Here is a 27086-nt window from a genome sequence, read left to right on the forward strand (position 1 = left end):
TGGAGTGCCTTTTGTAGGTACCTCCCCTCTCTGAAGAATCCACCTGAAGCTCCCGTTCGGCCCTTCACCACAGAAGATTACGAGTGTGCCCTCAGACAAGTACAGTATAAAAGACTATCAACATATTTCACAATTATTAAAGAATAATCATAAATTTTTAATTTTTATATTAAAAAAATCATTTACAAATTTAAGTTGATATTCTAAACAGTATTTTTAAACACATTTTTTTATTGGAAACCACTGAAATGATTGATTTTTTTTTTCGTTTCCCATACATGTTGTATATCTACATTAATTTTCCGTTTTATTCCTATATATGAAATATTGTTTTACTTTATACAGAAATAATTTCTTATCTTTTAGTATCAATTGTTAGTTTTTTCTAACGGAGTAAAATTACTATAAAATAGAAGCACAAGGATTAATATAATTTTTTTTATACGTGTAAGAACTAATATATAAAACTTTTAAATATATATAAGAACTACAACAAAAAGTTAATACAAAATTAGAAAGTAAACATGGTTGAAGAAAAAAAAAATTTAGTTTTGGCACACGTGTGGTCCTAAAATACTTTGGGTAGACACGTTCGATCTGGTGTGGTCGCCAAAAGCCATAGTGATAAGAAAGATATTTGGCAAGGCACCCCGCACCTGACCCGAGTAGAGTGACCATCTCTTTCCCGCTTCCAGCTCAAGTTGTAGAAAGAGCTCCTTGCAGAAGCAGAACCCCCCAACGCCTCTCACCATTATTAGGGTTTTCATTTTCAACTATCAAAATTGCACTCTCTCTTCTCTCACCCTATCCTTAACACAATGGCCACTTGCACTTCTCTTTCCCTCTCTCCTCACACCTTCTGTTGCCGCCATCGCCCTTACCCTACGCGCCGTTCCCTTACTTGCTCTCTCTCCTCTTCGCCCCTCCCAGGTACTCCATCTTCGCCATTTCTCTTTCCTTTTGAACAAACTTTGATTAAATGGATGCGGTTCCGTTGAGGTCTTTTCCAATTAAGGTTTTAACCTTTGAAGCGGGATGGTTTTTAACTAGGAGTTCTAATGTATGACGTGAGAGTTTCCGAGACACTAAAGTGTGATATTAGCACCTTTGAGAGAGGTTTTGTTTTGGTTTGGAATTCGGTTTGGCTTAAATGAGTATAAATGAGTGATACTGCAACCAACTGAACCAAGCCTGTTGGTCCGGTGGTTGTAAGTTTTGTCTTAGCAAGGATCGACCTGTTGCTCTCAGGTATCGATTCATGCAGCGATAAAATAAGGTTTAATCAGCATAAGTCGTGAGTGTATATTAGTCATTGATTGTTAGTTTTGAGATACCGTGATTACTCTGTAGACCATGTTTATTGACAAACAAAATTTGAGTGATACTGCAGGCATCACTCTGTGTAGATGTGGCTTAAGCTTAAATCATAATTTTGTTTCTTTTCTATTCCTTCCAGTAAATAGGCAACTATTTTAGTCTCGTGTTTCATTTGTTTTATCATTAATTTTAATCTTATGCTTGATCTTTATACTATGTTTATGCTGCTTTTTTATGTAGATACGGATGGACCGAAAGTACTACGTAAAAGATCAAGAAGAACAGAAGGTCCTAAAAAAAGCATGGAAGACTCTGTTCAACGCAAGATGGAGGAATTTTATGAAGGACGGGATGGGCCACCCCTCAGAGTTCTTCCTATTGGCGGGTTGGGTGAAATTGGGATGAACTGCATGTTGGTTGGCAACTACGATCGGTATATCCTCATTGATGCCGGTGTCATGTTTCCAGAGTATGTACAATTCTTACCCCATTCTCCACTGCGTGTTTGTCAAGCATACTTGAACTGTTGTATAGAAATTTTGTTATGAAAGGCTTTAAAAATGTAAATATTAATCAAAGTTGGCATCTCGTTCTATAGTTGAGAACAGATAATCTTTTCTATATGAAATCATTTGAAATTTTAAATATCTTTTAAAGTCATAATCAAATTGTCAATGCACAATTGTTGTTTGCTCTGATTTCTTTTTCTTTATAGGTGAACTGACCTTGATTTATGCATGAATTGCATATTCAGCTATGATGAGCTTGGGGTCCAGAAGATCATACCTGATACAACATTTATAAGAAAATGGAGACACAAAATTGAGGCAGTTGTTATAACACATGGCCATGAAGATCATATTGGTGCATTGCCTTGGGTAATGCTTTCGTCTCCTAGGAACTGCTGGCTTGAAAAATACTCTTTTGTCGACTAGTTCTCTTTGATGGATTCCAATATATCTGTTTGTGTATTTGTAATGAGATATAATAGCCCCGTGTTTTATGTATTCTGCTATAATAAATTGAGACTGAACTTTAAAGAAGCACCCTCAGTTTCCTGAATGAATCAATATCTGGTGCCTTTGCTGCTATGACAATTAAAAGGTAATGTTTGAAAAATTTGCCACCATTAAATAAATCAGTTCTTTAATTCGTAGCTTTCAGTTTGTAGCAGGTTTCAGGACTAACTAGGGCTCCTGGATACATTGCTGACTATTTTGTAGTATATTTTTTCACTAGCTTTGGCATATATGTGATGTAATAGTTGAGTGTACTTTCTTTTGCCATGTTTGGCTGTTTTCCTTGCTTGTAACACTGACAGAAACTTAAAACAGTCATATGTACAAATCCTTTGTGGAATAGGATTGCTTCAGTTCTCCATGCTTTTATTTCTTATTGAATCTAAAGAGTTATTTTTTTTAATATAAAAGTATTTTGATCTTACTGTTTGTTAACTAGTACTCTATCTTTAATTTTTATTATTTTTATTTTTTATATCTTAACATTTAATCTAATTCATTATTATTTTATTTGGTATAAAATAGTATTTTGTCATTTTCTTACATCTGCTCATGCTTTAACTTTGACTTGGTCCATCAGGTTATCCCAGCATTAGATTCTCATACGCCAATTTTTGCTTCATCCTTTACAATGGAGGTAAGTACAATTTTTTCAGTCTTAATACTCTGTTGGTAACATGCCATTTTTCATTTGGTTTGTCATATGAATCAACAATGGGGTCCACTAGTGATATGAGTTAGATGGTAGTGTTAACATATTTTGAACCTGAAGTCAACTGATTAATTCTTGAACTCTTAATTTTGTTACTGTACTAGTATTTATTGTAACAAAAATTGGGGCACAGTTTAGCTGTCAAAGTTTGTTTGTTCTTTGCGTTGCTTATTTTGTTCATTGCAGTTCAGACTTCAGAGGTGAAACTTTTTTCTTCTTTACAGCTTATAAGGAAACGTTTGAAGGATCATGGTATCTTCGTTCCATCTCGACTCAAAGTATTTAGAACAAGGAAGAAGTTTGTGGCTGGGCCATTTGAGATAGAGCCTATCACAGTGACTCATTCTATTCCTGATTGCTGTGGACTAGTGCTTCGCTGTTCTGATGGTACCATTCTTCATACCGGGGATTGGAAGGTTAGTATCTTCCTTTATTTTTCAATGTGTTTTCCCTTTCTTCTGCCTTGAATCTGTTGCTGAGCAAGTTGATTCAACAGATTGATGAAACACCATTAGATGGCAGAGTTTTTGATCGTGAAGCTCTAGAGGAACTCTCTAAAGAAGGAGTCACATTAGTGAGTCACCTGTTTCTTTGAATTTTTATGATTTTTCTCTGTGATACATAAATAGTCCCTTTTATGGTGAATATAGCTTTTATTGATCACTGTTATGCTTATAGATGTGCTCAAAAGGGTCACATCTTTCTGCTTCTTTTAAGTTTCAAGTTTTAGTCTGTTCAGTGACTTGCTTAGAGAGTTTTTTCTTTTCAAGGATACCAATTGAGCTACAGCTTTTATTTGAATTTGGGCTTGACCCAATGTTTTACCTGACCTGACAAGGACTTTTCTTGGAGATATTGTGGTGGAGCTCAGGAAGTGGAGGGTTGGGCCAATAGGGAGATATTGCTGAGAGGGTTGGGCCATTCAAAATAACTGTATTGTGATTAGGGTTTCATTGTTGAGTGGCTACTCATTGTAACCTTCTTTGAATATAGTCAGTTTTCTCTTTATTTTTTCCCATGGACATAGATCTGCAATTCGTTGTTGGTTGAACACGCATGCTAAACTGTGTCTGTTTGTTATTCTTTTGCTATGTGCCTGGTTATGACAATATATGTTGCCTTTCTTCTTTTCTCGGATATTGACAAAGGATAGAAAAAACCAATGCTTTGTGTTACTTTTCAGATGATGAGTGATTCAACAAATGTACTCTCACCTGGAAGGACAATCAGTGAATCTGTTGTGGCAGATGCATTATTGAGGAAAATTTCAGCTGCTAAAGGAAGGGTTATAACGACCCAGTTTGCATCAAATATCCATCGTCTTGGAAGTGTGAAAGCTGCAGCTGATTTGACTGGTAGAAAGTTGGTATGTTCATCATTCTCCCAAACTCATATTTGAACTGATAAACAAGTGTTAGGGCTATAGTTTCATAACTTCATTGCTATTCCATCAGGTATTTGTTGGCATGTCATTAAGAACATACTTAGATGCAGCTTGGAAGGATGGAAAGGCTCCAATTGATCCATCTACTCTGGTAATAAGCATTTGGATACTTTCTCTGTCATTTTGCTTAATTTGTTGTATTTGATTACTGGACTTGTTTTTTATACCTTATTTTTTTAATAATATAATGTTAAGACAAGAGTTAAGTGATTGACAGATGGAAACTAGAGGTTGGAGAAGTCTAGTTCTGATCAGCTGGTATTGTATTATTTAAGGTGTTAGAGGAAATTCATTGCAATTTGCAAGTAGGCAAAATACCAGTTATGAATTTTGCTTTGTCATCTTTTGGTCCTAGTTGGCCTTACTTTATACTACTGCACCTGCAGTTAGTTTTTATAGTGTCTGCAACATAGTTGTACCTTGCTTACCAACCAGAACTTGTAGGTCAAGTGGTTCTTTTACACATTTCTATCTTGAAGTTTTGAGATAATATTTAGCGTTTACTTCTACAAATGTGAACCAATATTTATTTGTCTAAATGTACAGTTGTATCTGATTTGTTTTTCCATTTATTTTAGTAGTTAATTGTTGGATTTATTTTTTTTGTTTCCGCCTTTTGTCACTATTAGTATTTGTTTCTAAATTTTAATGATACCTGTATATCCTTGTTTGTGTAAGAGCATATGTAAGTCTCATATATGTTACCTGCTCTTGATTATTTCTAAAATTTCAAAGGTGAAAGCGGAGGATATTGATGCTTATGCACCAAAGGATTTGCTTATTGTAACAACTGGCTCTCAAGTAAGTATTTTTATGGTCCTTTAAAGGATGTCTAGTTCCATTGACTTGCTCAAGTTTATGGCATTTGACCAAATATGTGCTATTGTGTCAGGCAGAACCACGTGCTGCCTTAAATCTTGCATCTTATGGAAGTAGTCATTCTTTCAAGCTGACAAAGGAAGATGTTGTTTTGTATTCAGCTAAGGTATGCTACATGTTTGCCTTTGAATTTATCTAAAGCATGTCTAGTATAATTGTAGGCTAGTTTAGGAATGCTTAAATTCTGGGAAATAATTGTATTCTTTTTAAAATCTATCTCAAGAAGCTAGCAGAAAAGCAAATAAAATGATTATTTCCTTAAAATATGCTCATCTAAACATGCACAATGCAGTAAATGAACCCTCTGCTAATGTACCAATAGCAGTATATGAACTTACAATTTACTGTTGTTACTTTCAATTTTCAATTTTTCTGCATGACATTTTGCTTGTGTCAGATTCTGAACAATTTTCCACGTGAAGAAAAAGATAATTCTGAAATTTTCTATCTAAAAATAATGTGTTGTAAGGCCATCCTTTGCTTTTTATATCACTGTTATAGGTTATCCCGGGTAATGAGTCTCGTGTTATGGAAATGCTAAACCGCATATCAGAGATTGGATCAGCTATAATTATGGGGAAGAATGAATGTCTGCACACATCTGGTCATGGGTATCGTGGAGAATTGGTAAGCTTTTAATTGCATATATATAGTTCTTTTTTTCATGTTACTCATCCTTGTTTATTAAATTTAAGCAAGATATGCAACGTCATCAATTGAAAGAATATCCTTGATTTCTAAAGTATGTGAACACATTTACATTTCAAAGTTTTTTATCTTTTGTGCCTTTTTTCTACCTGGTTATTGCATTAGATATTGAGATAACAAAATGTCACATGGATAATCAAGCCTTTTCAAACTAATTACTTTGTCATGATGCCTTTTAGTTCACAATATATAAGCTTTCTCTTTTGATATGTATCCCTGTGTATGGTTTTTGTCTTTGATATGGCATATTATTGAAGACAACGCATATTTCTGCAGGAGGAAGTACTTAGAATAGTGAAGCCACAACATTTTCTACCCATACACGGAGAACTCTTGTTCTTGAAAGAGCATGAATTACTTGGGAAATCAACTGGCATTAGGCACACAACTGTGAGTGATTGCCTCGTTATCCAATGTTCTTATGTGATACATGAGAGACTATTGGCCCTTAACAAGATTTAGATAAACATGGTATAAGAATTGTTACATAAAATGTTGAAGCAACTGATGAGATTTATGCACCAGGTTATTAAGAATGGAGAGATGCTTGGTGTTTCTCATTTGAGAAATAGAAGAGTCCTTTCAAATGGTTTCATGTCATTTGGAAAAGAGAATTTGCAGGTTGGTGTCTAAAAGTATTATGGTGGCCTCTTTTTTAGAAATTTATAATTCTGAGATTCCCTCCCACTTTTTCATGCAGTTGATGTATAGTGATGGTGAGAAAGCATTTGGTACATCAAGTGAACTCTTTATTGATGAAAGAATGAGAATTGCGTTAGATGGCATCATAGTGGTTAGGTAAATCTTTCAAGTCCTAAATTAAATCTAAGCCAAGTATAACATGTTTAATAACATGCTAATATTCACCTCTTTACAGCATGGAAATATTTCGTCCTCAAAGCCTAGACAATCCGGATGAAAACACCTTAAAAGGAAAAATAAGAATTACCACAAGATGCCTGTGGCTTGACAAAGGGAAGCTGTTGGATGCACTCCATAAGGCTGCTCATGCTGCTCTTTCAAGCTGCCCTGTAAGCTGTCCACTGGCTCACATGGAAAGAATTGTGTCTGAGGTGTTGAGAAAAATGGTGAGGAAGTACAGTGGCAAACGGCCTGAAGTTATTGCCATTGCCATAGAAAATCCTGCAGCTGTTCTTGCTAATGAAATAAACACAAGGTTGTCTGGAAAATTCCATGTAGATGGGATATCACCATTGAGAAAAGTCGTGGATGGGAAAGAAAACCTGAGAACCAAAAAGCAAATAAGAGGTAACATCAATTTACATTTGAAGAATACATATAGAATTGTGGAGATCTGGTTGGTATGCTTTTGTTCGTTTATGTGCAATTGTGCTTCTTATATGAAGGTGAATAGGTCATGTTAATTGTATGTTTGCATGCTTCTTTTGTATCAGTTTTCTAAAAGAACTGGATCAGATTCAGAACAGAGGTAAACAATGCAGTGTTAATGATCAAACAATCCTTGAATAATAGGCATTAGTGATTCACAAAGAGATTGAAAAACAGGATAGAACAATAGGAATGCAGAATCTCCTTCTCCTGTTATTCGAGAGACCACGGCTCTCCCTCCTACCACAGGCATTCACGAGACCTGGCCTCTCTTTAATCTCAAAGCTGATCACTATTGTTTCCCTCCTATTATTTATACCCTGTTATCTACTCATCCCTAATGCTGACTTCCCACGACTTTAGGGATTAAAAGGTCTGCTAGACCAGCCTCAGAGAGGCAGACTCTGATACCAACTTTTGAAAGTTTTAGACATTATGGGAATGAGTTTTTTGAATAACTCGAGTTACTCAGCTGATCTAGTATTTATATAAACTTGGTAATAATTACAATTTTGTGTTTACAAATTACAATAGATTAATGATGATTCTAATCCCCAAGTTCATATATTGTATATTCTATGTGAAAGAATAGCTATGCACATGAATCCAAACATTAATTGCTACAAATTCCAATAGCCATTTAACTACTAATTCAAACAATGTCAAAACGCAATGAATCTCTGGTTTTTGCTGTATCATTATGTGTCTCCCTTTCATTTTTCACTATATTTGCTCTAAATATTTGTGAATTTTATTTTAACTGATATATTTCTTCTGCTATATTTTTTAATCTTTTTTCCTCACCCTAGTTTTATTAATTGATGCATATCTCATTGATGTAGATGGTCTACCACCTACTGAAGACATCACTATCTCAAGTGGATATGAGGATGACTTGTCTGAGACAGGGGATTCAGATGCAATTTTGAAACCATTTGTTGAATCATCTCCAGTTGAGAAGTCAATTAAAGCTAACAATGGTTATGTTCGACGAAAGGAAAAGTTGTCCCCACTGAGGGATGATGGTTCTGAAGACACTGAAGAATGCAATTCTGTAGATACATCAAATTCTGAACCTAAATCTTCAAAATCAGCAAAGAGAAATAAGTGGAAACATGATGAAGTTAGGAAGCTGATTGGCATGCGTGGGGAACTGAATGATAAATTTCAAGTTGTGAAGGGCAGGATGGCCCTATGGGAAGAAATATCTCAGAATTTGTTGGCTAATGGGATCAGCAGAAGTCCTGGGCAGTGTAAATCTCTGTGGACATCTTTGTTACAGAAATATGAGGTTTGTTTCTTCATCTAAGTGACTTGATTTTAATCTTATAAAGCAAATGATTCAATCCCTAGAATTAGAAATAATCGTTCTTAGTTATTGTTTTTTATGTTTAAGGAAGCCTCTACATTGGATGGTGTGGAAAGGGACAGAAATCCGTCTTCTTATTTTTGCTGCCATTTTTAACTTGTTTAAAATTTTGTTTTTCATGATACTCATCCCTGTATGTCCAGACAACCTATTCTGAAAAATTAATATAATTTTGCACCTGTCTGTTTTGGATGTCAATATGGTTACACCACATTAATTTATGATTATTTTTTTTTTCTATTCTGATAGTTAATATTAAATGCATTATTTGTCTTAACATTTTTATTTTTGCTAGCGATTTTGTTCTACCAACTTTCTTTTACAAAAGTCTGAATTCTCAGACTTATACTATTCCGAAACAATGTTTAAAACAAAGAATGAGGATTATTACACTTGACGTCTGACTGTCTGAGTACCTTAAATAGAAAGGGTTGCCTTGTGAATATAGCCTATAATACAATTGTGCAACTATTATGATCATGCAAAGGATGTATAAATGCTATTAAATAAGACCGCTACGTTTTCAACAATTGACATCTTTATTTATTTTTTTATTTTTTTTTTTTAAAGCAGGAGGTCAAGAATGTCAAGAGCAAGAAAAAATGGCCGTATCTTGAGGACATGGAAAGGATTCTGTCTGATAACGAAGCACTAGCAACAAAATGATTATAAAGGTGATGGATCAGACAAGAAAATTTTGCAAGAGTTTTCTGCATTAAGATTGGTATATGTCTGAGCATGGTCGCTGGGAAGGTAATCCATCAGTTGCATAATTCTTTCTTGCAACTTGAACTCGTTCATTGGATATCCATAGTTTCCTGAGGAGATTAACAGCATTAAAGGCCATGGCATTTTACATTAACACAAGTTAATGAGGGAGACTACGCTGGTTCAGGGGATGATTTATCCCCTTCCTCAAAACTCAAAAGGCAGCCATCCACCAAATGGCAGCACTTTAGGGTCATTTTGATGGTATTGATTGACATTGCAAAACTATTTTAATGATAATGAAGGGTTGATAGTAAACTCAAAACATTTTGTTATTTATCATAATTAGTTTCATTATTTTAGTTAGTGGCACGCGTTGATATGAAACAACCATGTTGGCTACATACGACAGTAAAAAGTGAGTCTTGATGCTTTTACTTATCATTTGCCCGCCTGCAACTCGTAGACTATCTCTTGTAACAGTTTTTGGGTCTCCCATTTAATAAAAAGAAAAGTAGAAAGGGGACAAATTAGCTCAAGCTTCATACAGAATATTTTTTATTTTTTATTTTTTATTTTTGGTTCGTCCCTTGAGTATCCACTGTCGATAGCGGTGACTAATCTCCTCGCTACATTAGAGGCACCTCAAAGGGTGAGATAGCTGGTCCCAAGATTTAACGGTATAAATATATATTTATATTATTATTTAATCATGTTATATGTGATAATTTTATAATAGTTATCTTAAAAAAAATTCATGATGGTTTATTATTAGTTGGAGGCGTAAATTTGTTCATTTAGACATTCATTCAGTACATAACAATTAAGTTTAGATTTAGCTGTAATTTTGGCAATTATATCACAGCCAATGGGAGATTTTGGTTTTTTTAATAATATTTTATTTGAATTTCGTCTTTATTATTATTTTTTATTTATAATTATTATAACCAAGTTGTTATGTCACTTTTCCTTTATGAAAGTTTAAAATTTTTATTTTTACTCAAATAATTACATGTTTAGGAGAAATTTGAGATGGCAAATTTATATGGTTCAAAAGTTATAAGTTTAACTTTTGAAAGATTTTGAGGGTAAAAATTGAGTTATTTTATTTTATTTTTTACTTTTTATTTTATTGTGTGGGTGAAACATGATGTTTTGTTGGAAGACTTTGAATGAAACAAGATTTGAAATGGTTTTATATTTTTAATCTGTGGAAATTATAAGAAAATGGTGTCATTTTAAAATTAACTAATTTTTAATTATATTTATTAAAAGTTAAAGGATTATTATAATTAAAATATAAAAAACAAATTCAAGAAAAAGTAGAGAAAATATAACATGATCCAACGTTAAAGGAAAATATGATATGTAAATTTGTTTATATATGTGTAAAGTTATCCTACATCCAACAATTTACTGTTTACATTACATTATAACTATTTATTCGTGAAATTGAAAATTCTTATTAAATATATCGTTTAGAAGTTTTTTTTTTTTTAATTTTAAAAATGATTTGATATTTCATCTCTTTAATTCAAATTTGACGTATTAAAATTAATATATATTCACATACACTATTTAATAATATTATTTTATGTATTATTTAATTATCATTATTATTTTATTAATATTGATTGAACCATATTTAGACTATTAAATTTTGAACTATCTTGATTAGTTTGATTCTAAAAAAGCATTGATCTTAACTATTTATTGTCTTAGTATCTTCTCTATTACTTGCAATAGTATCTTTTGTTCTCACAATTTTCTATTTGTAGCTTTGATATCATAATTTCTAATATAATATATGATCTAAATAGTTGTGTCTCTAATGATAAATAAAATAACTTAGTGATGTAATATCAATTAATGATATTTAATTTTGCAAGCATATACTATATGATTGTCCATTCACCAATTTAGTCTTATTTAATGTTATATAATTTTTATCATATTAAGACATACTTATTTCATGTTAAACTTTTTAGATGTCTTTCTCCTATTATATAAGATATCATTTATCTTTTATCATATCTTGATATCTTTTATCTTGATTTCTTGTATTATATATGACATTTATAATATATCTACATTTTTTTCTAAACCGATGAGAATGAAGGAACAACGACAAACCTTAAGATAAGTAGATATAGGTCTAATATTCACATTTAATTCACCTAATCATATTCATGACATAATTTATGATAAAATTATTTTATCATTAATTTATTGACATCCATAATTCATTTATAGATAGAGACACATCTTAAGAAATTTAGGAGCTATTAGATAAAAAAAATATATGTAATTTTCTTTATAAATTAATAAACATATGGGGTAAGATGTAAAGAAGAAAAAAAATTGATTGAGAATAGAATCGCCTTGCCCAAATATTATTGAAACTTATCTATTTTTTTCTTTTATAAGGAGTGTTCCCATTGAATATAAGGTCTAATTTTCTCGGAGGTAGGAAATGCGTAAATCCCTCTTAATTAAATTTGTTCCATTCACAAGACGTGAGAATCACCCGTAACTAACATTTTATATCTTATGAAAAAAAAACCAAAAACTTTATTTTCAAAGAACAACGACCATCTACAATAGGAGTTGCTTACAAGTAATTCTTATCCACTTTAAATAGATTTCACTGTGTCACATCACTTATGAGTAACTCATACTACATTTATACAATTTTTGTTTCAATGAGAGTTGTTTATAAGCACCTCCACTTTTTGACAATTCATACTACACTTTTTGATAAATTTTAAAAAATTTAATTTGGAGAACAAATCAAACCTCTCCACGTGGACTCAAGCAATGTGTTTTAGAGAAGATACATATCTTAATTTTTTAGCAAATTTCATTGTCATGTCATTCCACTCCAATGAGAGTCTGTAATAATGGACAATGCTTAACTTTTACGAACTATCTAAGCACTCTCTGCTGAAGGTGCTCTTATCACTCATGCGAATTTGAATTTGTTGTTCGTCTTCATAATTATCAAGCTGAACATGAAAAAAATACTACACTTTTTGATAAATTTTAAAAAAAATAATTTGGAGAACAAATCAAACTTCTCCACGTAGACTCAAGCAACGTATCTTAGAGAAGATACATATCTTAATTTTTTTAGCAATTTTCATTGTCATGTCACTCCACTCCAATGAGAACTTGTAATAACGAACAATGCTTAGCTTTTACGAACTATCTAAGCACCCCGTTAAAGGTGCTCTTATCACTCTCGTGAATTTGAATTTGTTGTTCGTCTTCATAATTATCAAGCTGAACATGAAAAAAAAAAATATAAGACAGAAGAAATTGTAAGTAAAGTGACTTATTTTATGCCTTTTGCTAGGTGTTCCTACAATTAAAGCCGTAAGTTGTAACACTAGTTCTCGGTATAGTTAAGTAGAGGAATTTTGAATCCCTAAAATAAATTAGCTTTTTTTAAGCATTAAGAGCAACTTCAATGGGAGTTGCTTGTCCCATGAAGCAACTCAAGTTCCGATTTCTTGTCATTGGAGGACTCTGACGTGGCAACATGAGTTGCTTGAAGAAGAGAGAGAGTTGTTTCCTCAAGCAACCGTTCCTTACTAGATTTCAAGCAGATCTTATTGAATATATTTGAGAACATTTCAAAAATAATAATGATAAAAATTAATTTCGTATAATGTTTATGTATTTATTATTGCTTTATTTTATTTTTAATATCTACTTATTATGTATTTTTTTTCCGTAATTTATTTTCTTTCATTGTAGTGCAATTATCCTTTTTAATAAAAAATTAAACTTGGTTCATAAATGATTAGAAAAAAAAATTATAAAAGTTAAATTTCTTAAAATTTCTTACCATTGGAGTAAATTTGTGTTTGAGTTGCTTAATGCTGACATAACACACTAGGAACCACTTTTTTCATTTTTCAATGCATGAAGCAGCTCAAATGAGTTGTTTCCATCAGAGATACCCTAACAATATTTTTCGCCAAAAAAAATACATTAATGATATTTATTCCTATAGTTTAAGATAGAAATTCCAATCAAAGAAATAAAAGCATAAACTGATCCGGTTCAAAATTAATTAAAAAATCTTCTTAAATACACATCTATTAATTAATAATAGATACCCTTTATCCTTTATTTATTTATTTCTTAAATATTATTTTTTAGAAAATTATTTTTCAGAGAAAAAATATACTTTCAAAAAATAGTTTTTGAAATACAAAAAGTACATTTATGAAAAGTACGTTTTAGATCCAAAAACATTTTCTGGAAGTATATAATCTTTGCTTCTACAAATTGCTTTCTAGAAGATAAAAATATATTTTCAAATAAAAATTTTTAGAAGAGAAATATTTTTACTCCTTAAAAAAATACTTTCCATAAATGTGTTTTAGCACCCCCAACTTGAAGAGAAAAATATATTAATAGAAAATATTTTTTGAAAAAAAAAATATATACTTTTGGGACGTACTTTTTGGAAGATAAAAATATACTAAGGAGAAAAAATATATTGAAGAATTTTTTGAAAGAAAAATATTTTTACTCTTCATAAAAGTACTTTTAAGAAGTATAGTAATGATACAAATATATTGTTTCTAATCAATAATTTATTATAAAATCAACAAGTCATATTTTTAGAAACGTCTTCATAAATTTTATAACTTTGTATCTAATATACATATATATATATATATAATATTAAAAATAGAGTAAAAATTAGAGTTTAAAAATATTAAAATTAAAATGCAAAAAAAAATAGAGTTTAAAAATAATAAAGACAAGTCAATGAATATTGTTGAAAAAAAATTTAAAAAAAGAAAAAGAGGATAGCTTGAAGAGTAATTAGAGAGATGAAATAGGAAAATAAAATGAGTGAAAGAATAAAGGGTAAATGAAGAATATAATTTTATTAAAATAAAATAAATTAAAAAGTATTTAAGGAGATTTTCTTTTAAATATTGAGAAGGGTACAAGGCCCAAATTTTGCAGCCCAACTAGAAATCAACAAAAGCGTGTTGTTGTCTAACAAAACCAAACCCAACCTATTTGTTTGTAGCCTAACAATTCCCTCACATTTCAAAACCCGACCCACATTCCCGATCCGAACCGACCCATTTCCAAAAGCAATCATCATTTTGTTCCTTCTTAAACCCTAAACCTCGGTAGCCGGTAGGCCGCAGCAGCTTCCTTCAAATACCTTTTTCTTCGGATGTATTTCAGTTTTAGGGTTTGAGTTTAGGTCTTCTTCCATGGCCTTGTTCTTGCTCTACGAATCCGCTTCCGGCTACGCCCTGTTGGAAGCTCATGGCCTCGACGAAATCGGCCAGAACACTGAAGCCGTTCGGAACTCCGTTTTGGACCTCAACAGGTTCGGCAAAGTCGTCAAGCTTCGTTCGTTCAATCCTTTCACTTCCGCTCTCGATGCTCTCAAGCAGTGCAATGCCGTCTCCGAAGGTAACCGACCACCGTCTCACCATCACACTGTTATTCTCTGTTTGCATCTCCATGTTACTACGTGTTTTAGGCGTTATTGAAGTTGTATGTTATAGGGATTCAACCCGTACCAAGTGTTTTTTTTTTTTTTTCGCCTTGTTTTTCTGCCATGTGTTTATTTATTTATTCATTTTTTTTTTGCGTATTGAGGGTTGCTAATATGCGTGATATTGGTTGACATTCAGTAAGGTGTTGTTTAGATAAACTTTTTCACGTGTGCATATAGGAGAAGAAAGTAAGAAGGTAAAATGGATTGAACTTCTCTGAAGTTATAAGTTGATTTTAACTTCAGTTCTTTTTACCTTCTTATTTTCTCTGGAAAAGCTTTATTGAAACAGGGCCTGAGTTCTAAATTTGTCTTGTGAACTTGGATTCCTTTTGTCTGCTTTTGTTTGTTGCTCATTTGTTTTTGGGTGTTCAGGCATATTAACTGATGAGCTGAGGACTGTTTTGGAGACTAACTTGCCTAAAGTGAAGGAAGGCAAGAAGTCCAAGTTCAGTTTAGGTGTGTCTGATCCTAAGATTGGTTCACAGATATCTGAGGTGACTAAGATTCCATGCCAAAGTAATGAGTTTGTGAGCGAACTTCTTCGTGGGGTGCGATTCCATTTTGACAAGTTTGTCAGTGATCTCAAGGTTAGTGTTTCCTCTGGCCTCCTTTTGTATTTCTGTGGGTTGAATTATATTTATATCATTAATTTATGTAAACTTTTTGTCCTGTTTGATTTTCACAGTCTGGAGATTTGGAAAAGGCACAACTTGGTCTGGGGCATAGTTACAGCAGAGCTAAGGTGAAATTTAATGTTAATCGGGTTGACAACATGGTTATTCAAGCTATCTTCCTTCTGGATACACTTGATAAGGATGTCAATTCGTTCTCAATGAGAGTCAGGTAGTGCGTTTCAACATTGGATACTCAATTAATTCTTGGATTTTGCATTTAAAATAATTTGTTTCCTTTGAGAGAATTTGTAAGCTTGAAGAATTCATTCTCTATTGGCTTGTCAATTATGAACAGAGAGTGGTATTCATGGCATTTTCCTGAGCTGGTGAAAATTGTAAATGATAATTATCTGTATGCCAAAGTTGCAAAATTTATTGAGGACAAGGCAAAGTTGACTGAAGACAAGATTCCAGACTTAACTGACATTGTTGGAGATGAAGATAAAGCAAAGGAGATTGTGGAAGCTGCCAAGGCCTCCATGGGTAGGATTCCAATCCTTTTTAGGTTTAACTTTTGTTTCATTCTTTATCTTATTCTTTTTTCTCATAATCTTTTCAGGGCAGGATTTGTCGCCAGTGGATTTGATCAATGTCCAGCAATTTGCCCAGAGGGTAATGGACCTATCTGAGTACAGGAAGAACCTATATGATTACCTGGTTGCTAAAATGAGTGATATTGCACCAAATTTAGCCTCTTTAATTGGTGAAGTTGTTGGTGCTCGTCTGATTTCCCATGCTGGTAGCCTTACAAACTTAGCTAAGTGCCCCTCTTCAACTCTTCAAATTCTTGGTGCAGAGAAAGCTTTGTTCAGGTTTAACTTCACCTCTTGTTTTGAAGTTTTTTAAGTTTGAAGTAGCAATTTGTTCATAGAAACCAAAACTAGATGGCTTCATTTGTGAAAGTGAAACTGCAAGAATTTGGCATTTCCGTTGTTGTAGGTTATGTGTTTTATCAGGACAACAGCTAAAATGGTCTAATATAACTATTTCTGTGTGCTCACTGCTAATTTATATTGTATTGCCTGCTTTATTCAGGGCACTAAAAACACGAGGAAACACCCCCAAATATGGTCTGATATTCCACTCTTCATTTATTGGTCGGGCATCTGCTAAAAATAAAGGCCGTATGGCTCGTTATCTTGCAAATAAATGTTCAATTGCATCACGGATTGACTGCTTTTCTGGTTTGTTGCTTACATATTCTATTTAGCAACATCTCGTGGCTTGTTTTTAGCACCTTTGTCATGATTTTGTTGTACTTCAATGCAGAAAGGGGTACTACTGTTTTTGGGGAGAAACTCCGTGAACAAGTTGAGGAAAGACTTGACTTTTATGACAAGGGAGTTGCCCCTCGCAAGAACATAGATGTCATGCAGTCTGCTATTGAAAGTGTTGAAGACAAAGGTACGGATGCAGGGAAACGAACTGTCCCTTTTTCTTGTTTTCCTTGAGAAGAAAGATATAAACTTTTTTGTGATTGTGAATGTATTGCAACTTATGACTGACCACTGTATGAAAAAACTATTTCTTTTTCTACTTCAGCTGAGGTGGTGGAGAGTTAGGTTTGTTTTAATGTTAAGAAGCATATATGTTGCAGTTCCTAATTTGTTTTTGGTCATGGGGTGGAAGCTGATGTATACTAATTATTGCAGATACAGATATTGAAGCTTCAGGCAAGAAGGCCAAAAAGAAGAAACAAAAAGCTGCTGCTGCTGCTGAGGGTGATGACATGGCTGTAGATAAAGTTCCAAATGGTGATGCGGAGGATCTTAAATCAGAGAAGAAAAAGAAAAAGAAAGAAAAGAGGAAATTGGAACAGGAGTTGGAGATTCAGGATCTGGCTGAAGATGATGGGGATGCCAATGAGCAAAATGGAACAGCTAAGAAGAAGAAGAATAAAAAGGATAATAACGGAGAAGTATTGGAGGCTGCTGACGAGTCTAAGAAGAAAAAGAAATCAAAAAAGAAGAATAATGAGTAAATTATGATGTATTTCTTTTAGCTTTTAGTGTCGAAATCGAATTTGTCATGTTATAGTTTCGGACAATGTTAAATTTTATTTGCTTGAACTTAACCAATTGTTGCATGTCTAGATTTATGTTGACTTGTCATTTGACGTACAAATTTTGTCCTAGTAAGTTTCCCCATAATTTCTGTATTATCGCATGTTTTTAATCTACTCTTTATTCTTGAACCGTTTCATTGCATCAATCCTGGGTTGGTTTAAGCAATTATTAAAAAATAAAATATTATATTGAAATTATAAAAGTGTACTAAATGATTTATTTTACATTTTTAGTAATTTAAAACGAGTGTTAAAGATTGGTGACAGTTCATATCTATATAACTGTTGTAGTTAAAGAATTGTATACTTCTATGATCTCATCAGTTAATGCCTGAAATAGTTTTTCCTTAATCACGATAGTTGAAATTTAAGTACTACCGTCGTGGTGAAACATTATTAAAACACCAGGTTTCGTTTCGCTTTATGGTTGATAAGATTTTTAGTTGTGTGGCTAACGAGCTACAAGCTTGGGTTTGCACCTCCAGTATACTTGAAGTCGTGTCTATTTGATGGCATACCAGATTTATGGGTCTCACAAAGAAGTCTACACATCTAAATCTGGATTAGTTGACTTTGGAAACTAGAACTTCCAGAGAACTCTTAATTCTTTCTGTGGCAAATTTGTCATAGAACAATCCCAGTGAAGCAACTCCTTGTGGAAAAACATATTTCACAAACTAGCAACTGCCCACGATGCCTAGTGGAGGCTGAGACCATTAACCACTGCCTGTTTAATTGTTCCTTCGCTGAGGCAGTTTGGGAGGCCCTATGGATTTGCGAATCTAAGAGCCCCACAGGATGACAGGGACCTCACGCCTTGGCTGTGTGATACTAACCTGACTAATGCAACTCTGGTTCCAACAACTATGGCTCATTGAAATGCCCTTGTTTTCAACCATCAACCCAAGTTGGTATCGACAATGTACGTAACGATTGTTGCACAAACACATGTATTGGAGGCTTTTACAAATAATACTAATCATAATAAACTCCCGCTGATAATTAGTGGGGTTGCCCCCTCGGAGTCTTATTGGTTCTGGGATTGCTAGTATTGGTGGCCTATGCAGAGATAATACTGGTCGGTTCCTTATGGAATTTTTTTTTTTTTTTGAAAAAAAATGATGTGACTCATTAAAAATTTATGTTTAATTTAATTACCCTATTAATCTAATTAATTATTTGATAATAAAGAATTGTTATAGAATAATAATCAACTATTATGAATCATAATAAAAATATTTTTATTGATTTTTAATGGAGAAATTAATGGAGGGTTATTATGATAATAAAGTAAAAGGTTCCTTGTCTTATCTATAAAAAAAATTTGTAGTATATCATTATTTAATGAACTTGAGGAAGAATAAAAGAAAAAAAATTATTTCCATAAATATCTAAATATTTTATAACAATTTGATAATAATGAATACAAGAAGTAAGTTTTCGTTATTATAAGCTATATTATATGATTTTAGTTTTTTTTTATATATAATTTTGTGGTAAAGTGGGGACAGTAACTATTCTCCAAGTAGAAATTTGAGCCTTACTGAAAGGCCTTGAACTATTCTGGAATGTTAGGTAGCGATATGTGATATGTTACTCATGACGGTTGTTGAGGTGGTGCACAAGAGTGTTGGCCACCATCATCCTTACTCTAACGAGATCATGCTTTTAAGAAGGTTAATCCAAAGAAGTTGGACGTGTTCCGTGAGAGAAGGGAATATTTGTGCAAGTCCAAAGACACAAATGGCAAGCAAATTAGTAAAGGAACAAGTCATATATACGCTTTACCCAATGAATCGTCTAAAACCCAAAGAATCTGATAAACACCATATATTATATGCCATAATGCTTAGTGTCATACCTCAAATGAATCTAGATGACACCAAATGTTGCCATTGCCCTTACGCCATTATCCAATCCATGGTATCACAATCTAAAATTTGCATAACGAATTCCAGTACAATATATACTTTCCAGCATTTTTTTAAGTCTAAAAAATGTCAAAAGTACTACGATCGTCTGTAATCAAAGTGCACCAAGAACAGGAGAATGATGTACAAGCGTGAGAATAAAAACACCCTGTTAATTTCCTGTTTAAGTGTTATAAAATGACTTGGACAGTTGGACTTGTGTAGCAAAATTTAATTAAAGGGACAGAAAAGGAAACATGCTACAACATATTATTTTTGTCCATAAAAATCTTTCACAATGTCAAAAACTTCAAATGTGTTAGAACTACTAAAGTCATTCTAGTAGTAGGTAAATATTAGTCGATTTAGTTGTCATTATAATTATAATGAATTAAAAAAAATTTAAATATGTTTTTATTTTTAAAATTTATAATAATTTTTTTTATCTTTAATTTTAAATTATTTTTTTATAGTTTTTGCAATTTTTAAAAATCTTGTTTTAATCTTTTAGATCATTTCACGTGTAGTCCAAATTAAAAAAAAAAAAAAAACTCAATACAATTAAACAAACAACTTTTCATTTAACTGTTGTATGAAAAGTAATATACAATTTCTTTGTATAAGAGAAGCATCTTAAATTAAAAGAACTATTAAAAAAGAGCACAAAATTAGATTAGTTGGTGAATGGCAACTACCAACTGGCAAGTTGGGATGCAGATCTACAATTTTAAATAGAACTTCACTGTGTGCAGTCACATCTAACGGCCTTTGAAATAGTGTTTACAGTTTTTTTTACTAGCCTGTGTTTATTGGGCCAAAATTTAATCTCTATCAAAAGTTGTTTGTTACGGTAAAAATTAAATATAGGATTTTTTAATTAAATATATCATCTTTATAATTTTTTAACAGAAAAAAAAAGTACTTGGTACTCATACTTTATGTTTATTATTATTTTAAAGTTTTAGAAAGAAAAAAAAAACGGTTGTAAAAGAAAAAAAGTTCAAAAAAGAAGTATAGCTGTTATAATAAATATTGACGAACACAACATGCCTAATCAATATGTTTTATAATTTTTTATTGATTAAAATATTTTTTTTTATAATTTCACTTATTTTACCTTTTAATTTTTATAGTTTAAAATATATTTTTAGTCCTATATTTATCTTTTTAAATATTTTTTCCCTATAATATAAGACATAATTTTTTAGTCTCTATATTTATATATTATAATTTTTTTTAATTTTTATATTTTAAAATAAATATTTTTAATTTATATATTTATAGTTATAAAGTAAAGTAAGTGATATTGAGAAAAAAAAAACATTTTAACTTTTTTTATTTGTTCACAAACTAACTAAACAATAAACACTTTAATGGCCATGATTGGGTGCAGTTGATTTACCAACGGTTGGCGATCTGAAACGTTGCCCATCAAAATCATCTAAACAGATCAAAGAATTCTTCTAAAAACAATTTATCAATAATATATATTAGTTTAAAAAATGATTATACTTTTTTAATACTATATTCTAATTTTTTTTCTCACTAATATATTTTTTAAGATGGAACAAAATATACCACTTTCGCTATTCACTTTCTAAAATACGATTTTTCTTATATTATATTTTTTCTTACTAATTTGTCTTTTTAAGACAAAATATAAATAAATAAAAAAATTATCCACTCATTAATTTTTTCATAGATAAACTTATATTTATTTTAAGGAGGCACATAGTGATTTATTCGGCGTTAGTTTTTATCGAATCGCAAATAATTAAATAATATTTTAATTTTTTAAACTCTTAATATTGAATATTTAATGAGAATACAATTGGGGAATTGACATTGAAGAATATTGATTAAGCCGGAATAAGCGATGGAAAAGCAAGTTGGTAGAAAGTAGAAAGGGTTGGCGTCTGCACTGCACCTAGCGAAGAAAAATATTAAAATAATAATAAACGGTTGAAAGGAAAAGAAAAAAGAAGCAGTCACCTAATACTTGTTAAGGTTAGAAGACGGCCCAAAGTGATTCTCATTTCTCGTTTGTGAGCATCGGAAAGAACAATGGCCAACACCAACTTAGAAGATGTTCCTTCTCTCGATCTCATGACTGAACTCCTTCGTCGTTTCAAGTGTTCCTCCAAACCTGACAAGCGTCTTATTCTCATTGGTATCTCTCTCTCTCTCACTCTTAATTCAGATCCGGAAATGCTTCTCTTAAATACTTCGCTCTTTTCCTACTCGTTGGGTTCGAATGTTGATGCGCTTTCTAGGGTTTATTTCACGCTGCACTCGGTTGTGTTTGCTGTAATAGGGAAAACGCCCAGAAATTTTAGTGCTTTTAGCTCTGCAGTTCAGGATGGAGATACACCGTGTACTGGGAAATTTTTCACTTGCCACAGAAGAAAATGAGAGAGATTTACTTTTCAGTTTACGGATTTTTTTGTTGGTGTGTTATTCTGCTGAACTTTTTTTTTTTTAACTTCCTTTTAGTTTTCATTTGGTGCTTGTATGATTTTCGAAAGTGTGTGCTTGTGGGTGTTATGCTGTGAAGTTATTGCCTGGCTTGGTGCCTGGTGATTTGAACCCCACGAGGCATGGGGTCTTTCAAAAAGTAGTTCTTCTTGTCGCTTCTGAACTGATTTATGCTTGCCATTTGAATATGATTCTTTATATTGCCGAATCAACGCAAATCCATTCCTTAGAAAGGTTTGTGTTTGTGTTCCTTCATTTTAGGCTTGATAATTTTTGTTACCCGCCTCGTAAAATACTTGAGGTGTGTAAGCTTTACTTTTAGACAATAGAAACTTGTACGTCTGTGGCAAAGATTTTCTTATAATTTGATTGGATAATAAACTAGTTTAAAAGTGTTTCCAAATTCCTGTACAAATTCTTGTTTTTTTCTTTTTTACATTTATTCTAACTTTAGTTTGTTGAGTTGTCTGTGTACTCTTTGGTGGCTTTTTCTTTTTTGATTTGGTTTCAAGCAAGTTCTGTTGATTTTGTCTCTAGGACTTTATACTCACTTGATTATCATTTGAAATTGCACTCTTCCATAGAGCCTATGCTTTCTTAGCATGTTGCATCTTATAATTATTAGCAATTATTTTGCTACTAATACAATTTCAGTCATTTTGTGACACCTACTCTCTCTATTTGCTAAACAGAAAAAGGAAGCTCTAAATTGAGTTGCCCCATTGTACTTTCAAATTGAACCTGTTTATGTCACAAGAGTTAGGATAGGAAATTTAACGTGTGTATTCCTATAATCCTGTTATTAAAGGGAGGTTTCATCGATAATAGATCCTTGTCCTCCTTTTTTTATGCTGCTCTTTTATTTAGTTTGAAAAATAAAAACAGTGAAACACAGTAGTGGAGTATAACTTGAAAAAATGTGAATGCAGGCCCACCTGGATCTGGAAAAGGTACCCAGTCCCCAATCATAAAGGATGAGTACTGCTTATGCCACTTGGCTACTGGTGATATGTTAAGAGCAGCTGTAGCAGCTAAGACTCCTCTTGGTGTCAAGGCTAAAGAAGCTATGGATAAGGTAAGGCCTTTATGTATAGAATCTCGCCTGAGGATTTATTGCTTTATTATGTCTACTTTCTTGAGACATTGCTAATATGATATTATGTTGTAATTTTTCAGGGAGAACTTGTTTCTGATGACTTGGTTGTTGGCATTATAGATGAAGCAATGAAAAAACCATCCTGTCAGAAAGGTTTCATTCTTGATGGTTTTCCAAGAACTGTGGTCCAAGCACAGAAGGTATAATATTGTTTGACATCCGAGTTTCTTTTGTTTGAAATATTGGGCTTGTGTAACATTGAATTACTTGATTATATGCACTGTTTTACATGCTGTTCATCTACATCTTTTGAACCTGCATTTTCTTTCTTTGCAGCTTGATGAGATGCTGCAACAACAGGGAGTTAAAGTTGATAAGGTGCTCAATTTTGCAATTGATGATTCAATCCTTGAGGAACGAATTACCGGTCGCTGGATACACCCATCCAGTGGCAGAACATACCATACAAAATTTGCCCCTCCTAAGGCTCCTGGGGTTGATGATGTAAGTCTGCATCTTTATTTAAACCCTGCAAAATGTTAGTTGCCTAAATATGATTTCTGCGTATAGGTGCTACAGCATTTATGGGAGTTCTGTAAAAGCTGAGTATCATTCAAACTTGAATATTGTTAAGATGTCTAGCATGGCTATAAATATGGCCATGCACTTTTTATAAGAGTTGCGCAATTCTCCACTGTAGAACTTGCGTCAGAGATTGATTTTGGCACAATACCTTTTTAATATGAAATCAAAGCCTATTTGATCTTGATGTTACGCCACTTGCAAATGTCTAGTCACACAAACTCAAAGCTTGTGTCTAGTCTTGGGTGTGAGATGCCCCACATTGGCCAAGAATATGGCCATGATACTCCTCTAATAAGACTTGGGCTATCCTCTCCCCTTAAGCTTGTATTTGGCGAGTTAAATCCTAGTTCGTTTTAATTAATATAATAATGAGGTGCCATATTTTTTTGTTAAAATGTTCTATTCGGAAATGAATTTGGTTTTAGGGCCCTGCTGGTTTTAGTTGCTGGCAGTCCTGAATCCTGATAGTCTTTACAAAAGTTTTTTTGTTCTTTTTTTCTGTTGCCCATTTTGGATGAATAGAAATTTTAGGGGAAGTGGGGGATGCCTAGTTTTAAAGGTTAGGGCGTGCCACAAGCTTTGTTTTGTTAGCTTAAGGAAGCACTAGCCCTGAAACACTTTCATTGTTGAATTTGTTTTCCTCAGGTTACTGGCGAACCACTCATTCAGCGCAAGGATGACACTGCAGCTGTTCTTAAATCGAGACTGGAGGCATTTCACAAGCAAACCGAACCGGTATGATTCTGAATCCTTTTTCTAATGGACTTGGATTCCCTTATGTTGTTAAGTAACATTATAATTTATATGGTCATGTTGGAGAAAGAAAGAGAGACAGTTGTAATTAAATTTAGTGGGTCCTACCACCAATTATGATGGATCCTTGTTTGATAAAAATGGTCTCTTTTTAACTTTTCCATTATTATGTTACTTAACATGACCGGATCCAAATTCTTTTTTCAACTTAACAAGTAAAATTTCAAAGTTTGGACATACACTTACTGTCAGCAAGATAACGGGTTGTAATGTTCTTGGTTATACTTAGGTTTGATTAAAACTTGATTTAATTTCTCTCCTCTCACCATTTGGGCAAATTTATAGCATCGTTTCAATTTTTGTTTGTGTTCTGATGCTGGTTCTTTATGGCTATGGTAATTATTTGAGGAATTGTTTCTCATTTATCTTTTTTAGAATTTTCTTTGTAATTTCATGGGTCTTGATTGAAAATTTGCGCATTGAACATGCAGGTAATTGATTACTATTCGAAGAAGGGAATTGTTGCTAATCTTCATGCTGAGAAACCTCCCAAAGAGGTGAAAGTTGAAGTGGAGAAGGCGCTGTCTTAAATAGAGTTCACCTTGGATCCTCGGGCTCGAACTGCAATTGTTCTTTCGTTTTTCCCCTATAGGAAGACTTACATTGCTAATTTGTATTTTAATATACTCTGAAATCCGCTATCCTTTCAGCTTTACTGCAAATGCCGGCTGTTCTCAAACCCAGATTCTAAGAGCTACTTTGATGAATAAAAAGTCAATTGAATTTAAATTTTGTTGTGTTTATTTTTTTGCATGAATTTTCTCTCGACATTTGCAGGTGTTTTTGTACTCGTGGTAGGTATTGGTTTCATTAAAATTTGTTGGCAAAATTTGAGCTACGCACAGCATGTTTGTGGGAAAGCATTTCTGCTCATCATACTTGCTTTTGATGGTGTGAAACGGGATTTTGCGAGAAATTGTCGCATGTTTTGTTTTTCACAATCAAGTTTGCTCCTAACATGTTTGATTAAAAGCCAATAAATGTAGTTTTTACGTTGGGGTAGGATTATTATAATGAATTGCTGTATATTTTTAATTTATGATTGAAAATATTCATATATAAATTATTTTTCTATTATTCTAAATAAATAAATTTTGTAAAACTGAAGTGACTCAAAAATAAAAATATGATCGCTAATTTTGTATAATTCAGGTTACATTTATATTTTTTACTTAAAAAAATTGATATCATTTCCAGATTATAAAAATGACATTAAATGCATGTTCAGGTAATGGGTGGTAAGAACTAAAAATACCATTAAAAAAAGGCATGGAGCTTTCTAAAACCTATACCATCTATTTGTATGGGTTTACAAAAGATTAGTCCATGCATTGGTATGGAGCTTCCTCTAACCCTTTATGCCTGCCTAAACAGAAACCTATTTAGTTTTTCAAGCTGGTTGTAAACCTCTCTGAAAAAAGGGCAACCCGTGAAAGAAAGAGTAATAACCTTCCAAGAGGAAGTCTAGTTTGAGTATGGCTCAAGATATATTGGTAACTTCTTTCTTCTTACGACCATGTAGAACAAGTTTTATGTATGAGTCTGACACTTGTACATAAAACAAACAAGAGTCTTGTTAATCAGTATACTAATGACATTTATTAAAGAATTAATATGTAGAAAGTTTTCATTGAAAATTAAAAAAAAGTTACACAAAAAATAAGTAAATACACTTTCAATGAAAATTTACTATTGCTGATTTTTTAACCAGTGCACTAAATTTCCAACAAGAAATAAGGAGAGGAGGGATTCATTTATCTAATACTCGGAATGTAGTGAAATACTCTGATGCCATTAATTAACACTGTCATCATAGAACAGAAGATATACACACTCTTAATTACTGGGATAAAATATTGGTCAAAGCCAATCTCCAATACCGTATCCACTATCCAGAAGAGAATCCTAACAATGGCAATCACAGGTTTTCCCAGGATCTATCTTGATAGCTACCTCTTTTTTCCCTCATGGAATGAAAAATTTCCTAAGCTACAACAATATTGTTCGAGCTGTCTTCTAGGAGCAAAACTACACTTTCGTAATGATTTCTCTAAATCACATTACATGATAAACAGATGGCCCTATACTGGAAGATGCTGAGAGGATTTCCAATCTTGGGAATAAGGAAGATCAATGTTCCACTGATGTCCTTAAATCTCTCTTGTTTCTCAGACAGAACCTCTAATAACTTCTCAGTTAGCTTGGAAAAAAATAGAATGTAACCCGTGATAGCTGGTGGCTTTAAAGATCCCATACTACATACTACAAATCGGACCTCATCCTCATAGTCATGGTCCAAATCCTTCGAATAAAGCAAAGGAAACATCTTTGTCAACATGTGAGGCTGGCCTTTAAAGAACCACACTTTTTTATCACTTCTTTGCCCATGGGAATCCTAAATAGCTTTTACACAATTTCTC

General features: G+C 32.7%; 3 protein-coding genes across 6 annotated transcripts; all 3 read left to right on the plus strand.

Annotated features, from left to right (window-relative positions):
* The first annotated feature begins 618 nt into the window (after window positions 1-618).
* On the plus strand, window positions 619-9950 carry LOC109800834 (ribonuclease J). Of its 4 annotated transcripts, none has more exons than XM_020361735.3 (17): window positions 619-930; window positions 1558-1786; window positions 2072-2195; window positions 2917-2973; window positions 3273-3464; window positions 3545-3622; window positions 4232-4414; window positions 4503-4583; window positions 5228-5293; window positions 5385-5477; window positions 5873-5998; window positions 6356-6469; window positions 6605-6700; window positions 6780-6877; window positions 6957-7348; window positions 8272-8720; window positions 9369-9950. In XM_020361735.3, the coding sequence occupies exons 1-17, from the start codon at window positions 819-821 to the stop codon at window positions 9462-9464; spliced, it is 2586 nt and encodes an 861-aa protein (XP_020217324.1). In that variant the 5' UTR covers window positions 619-818; the 3' UTR covers window positions 9465-9950. The 4 variants fall into 4 exon arrangements, with proteins under 4 accessions (XP_020217324.1, XP_020217325.1, XP_020217326.1 ...); XM_020361736.3 differs by having other exon boundaries at window positions 622-930; window positions 9372-9950; XM_020361737.3 differs by lacking the exon at window positions 619-930 and having other exon boundaries at window positions 1646-1786; window positions 2033-2195.
* Window positions 9951-14666: 4716 nt separating this feature from the next.
* LOC109801500 (nucleolar protein 56) lies at window positions 14667-17916 on the plus strand. Its single transcript, XM_020362583.3, has 8 exons — window positions 14667-14960; window positions 15421-15635; window positions 15734-15891; window positions 16018-16205; window positions 16282-16534; window positions 16758-16906; window positions 16992-17126; window positions 17375-17916. Exons 1-8 carry the CDS (start codon window positions 14756-14758, stop codon window positions 17701-17703), a joined length of 1632 nt encoding a protein of 543 aa, XP_020218172.1. The 5' UTR covers window positions 14667-14755; the 3' UTR covers window positions 17704-17916.
* Window positions 17917-21613: 3697 nt separating this feature from the next.
* On the plus strand, window positions 21614-25395 carry ADK1 (adenylate kinase 1). The gene is made up of 6 exons (XM_020360464.3): window positions 21614-21867; window positions 23102-23247; window positions 23349-23468; window positions 23605-23772; window positions 24499-24588; window positions 25098-25395. The coding sequence occupies exons 1-6, from the start codon at window positions 21762-21764 to the stop codon at window positions 25194-25196; spliced, it is 729 nt and encodes a 242-aa protein (XP_020216053.1). The 5' UTR covers window positions 21614-21761; the 3' UTR covers window positions 25197-25395.
* The last annotated feature ends 1691 nt before the right edge of the window (window positions 25396-27086 follow it).

The sequence above is a fragment of the Cajanus cajan genome, chromosome 5, assembly GCF_000230855.2.
Source record: "Cajanus cajan strain Asha chromosome 5, NIPB_CcT2T_4, whole genome shotgun sequence".
NCBI classification, from domain to species: domain Eukaryota; kingdom Viridiplantae; phylum Streptophyta; class Magnoliopsida; order Fabales; family Fabaceae; genus Cajanus; species Cajanus cajan.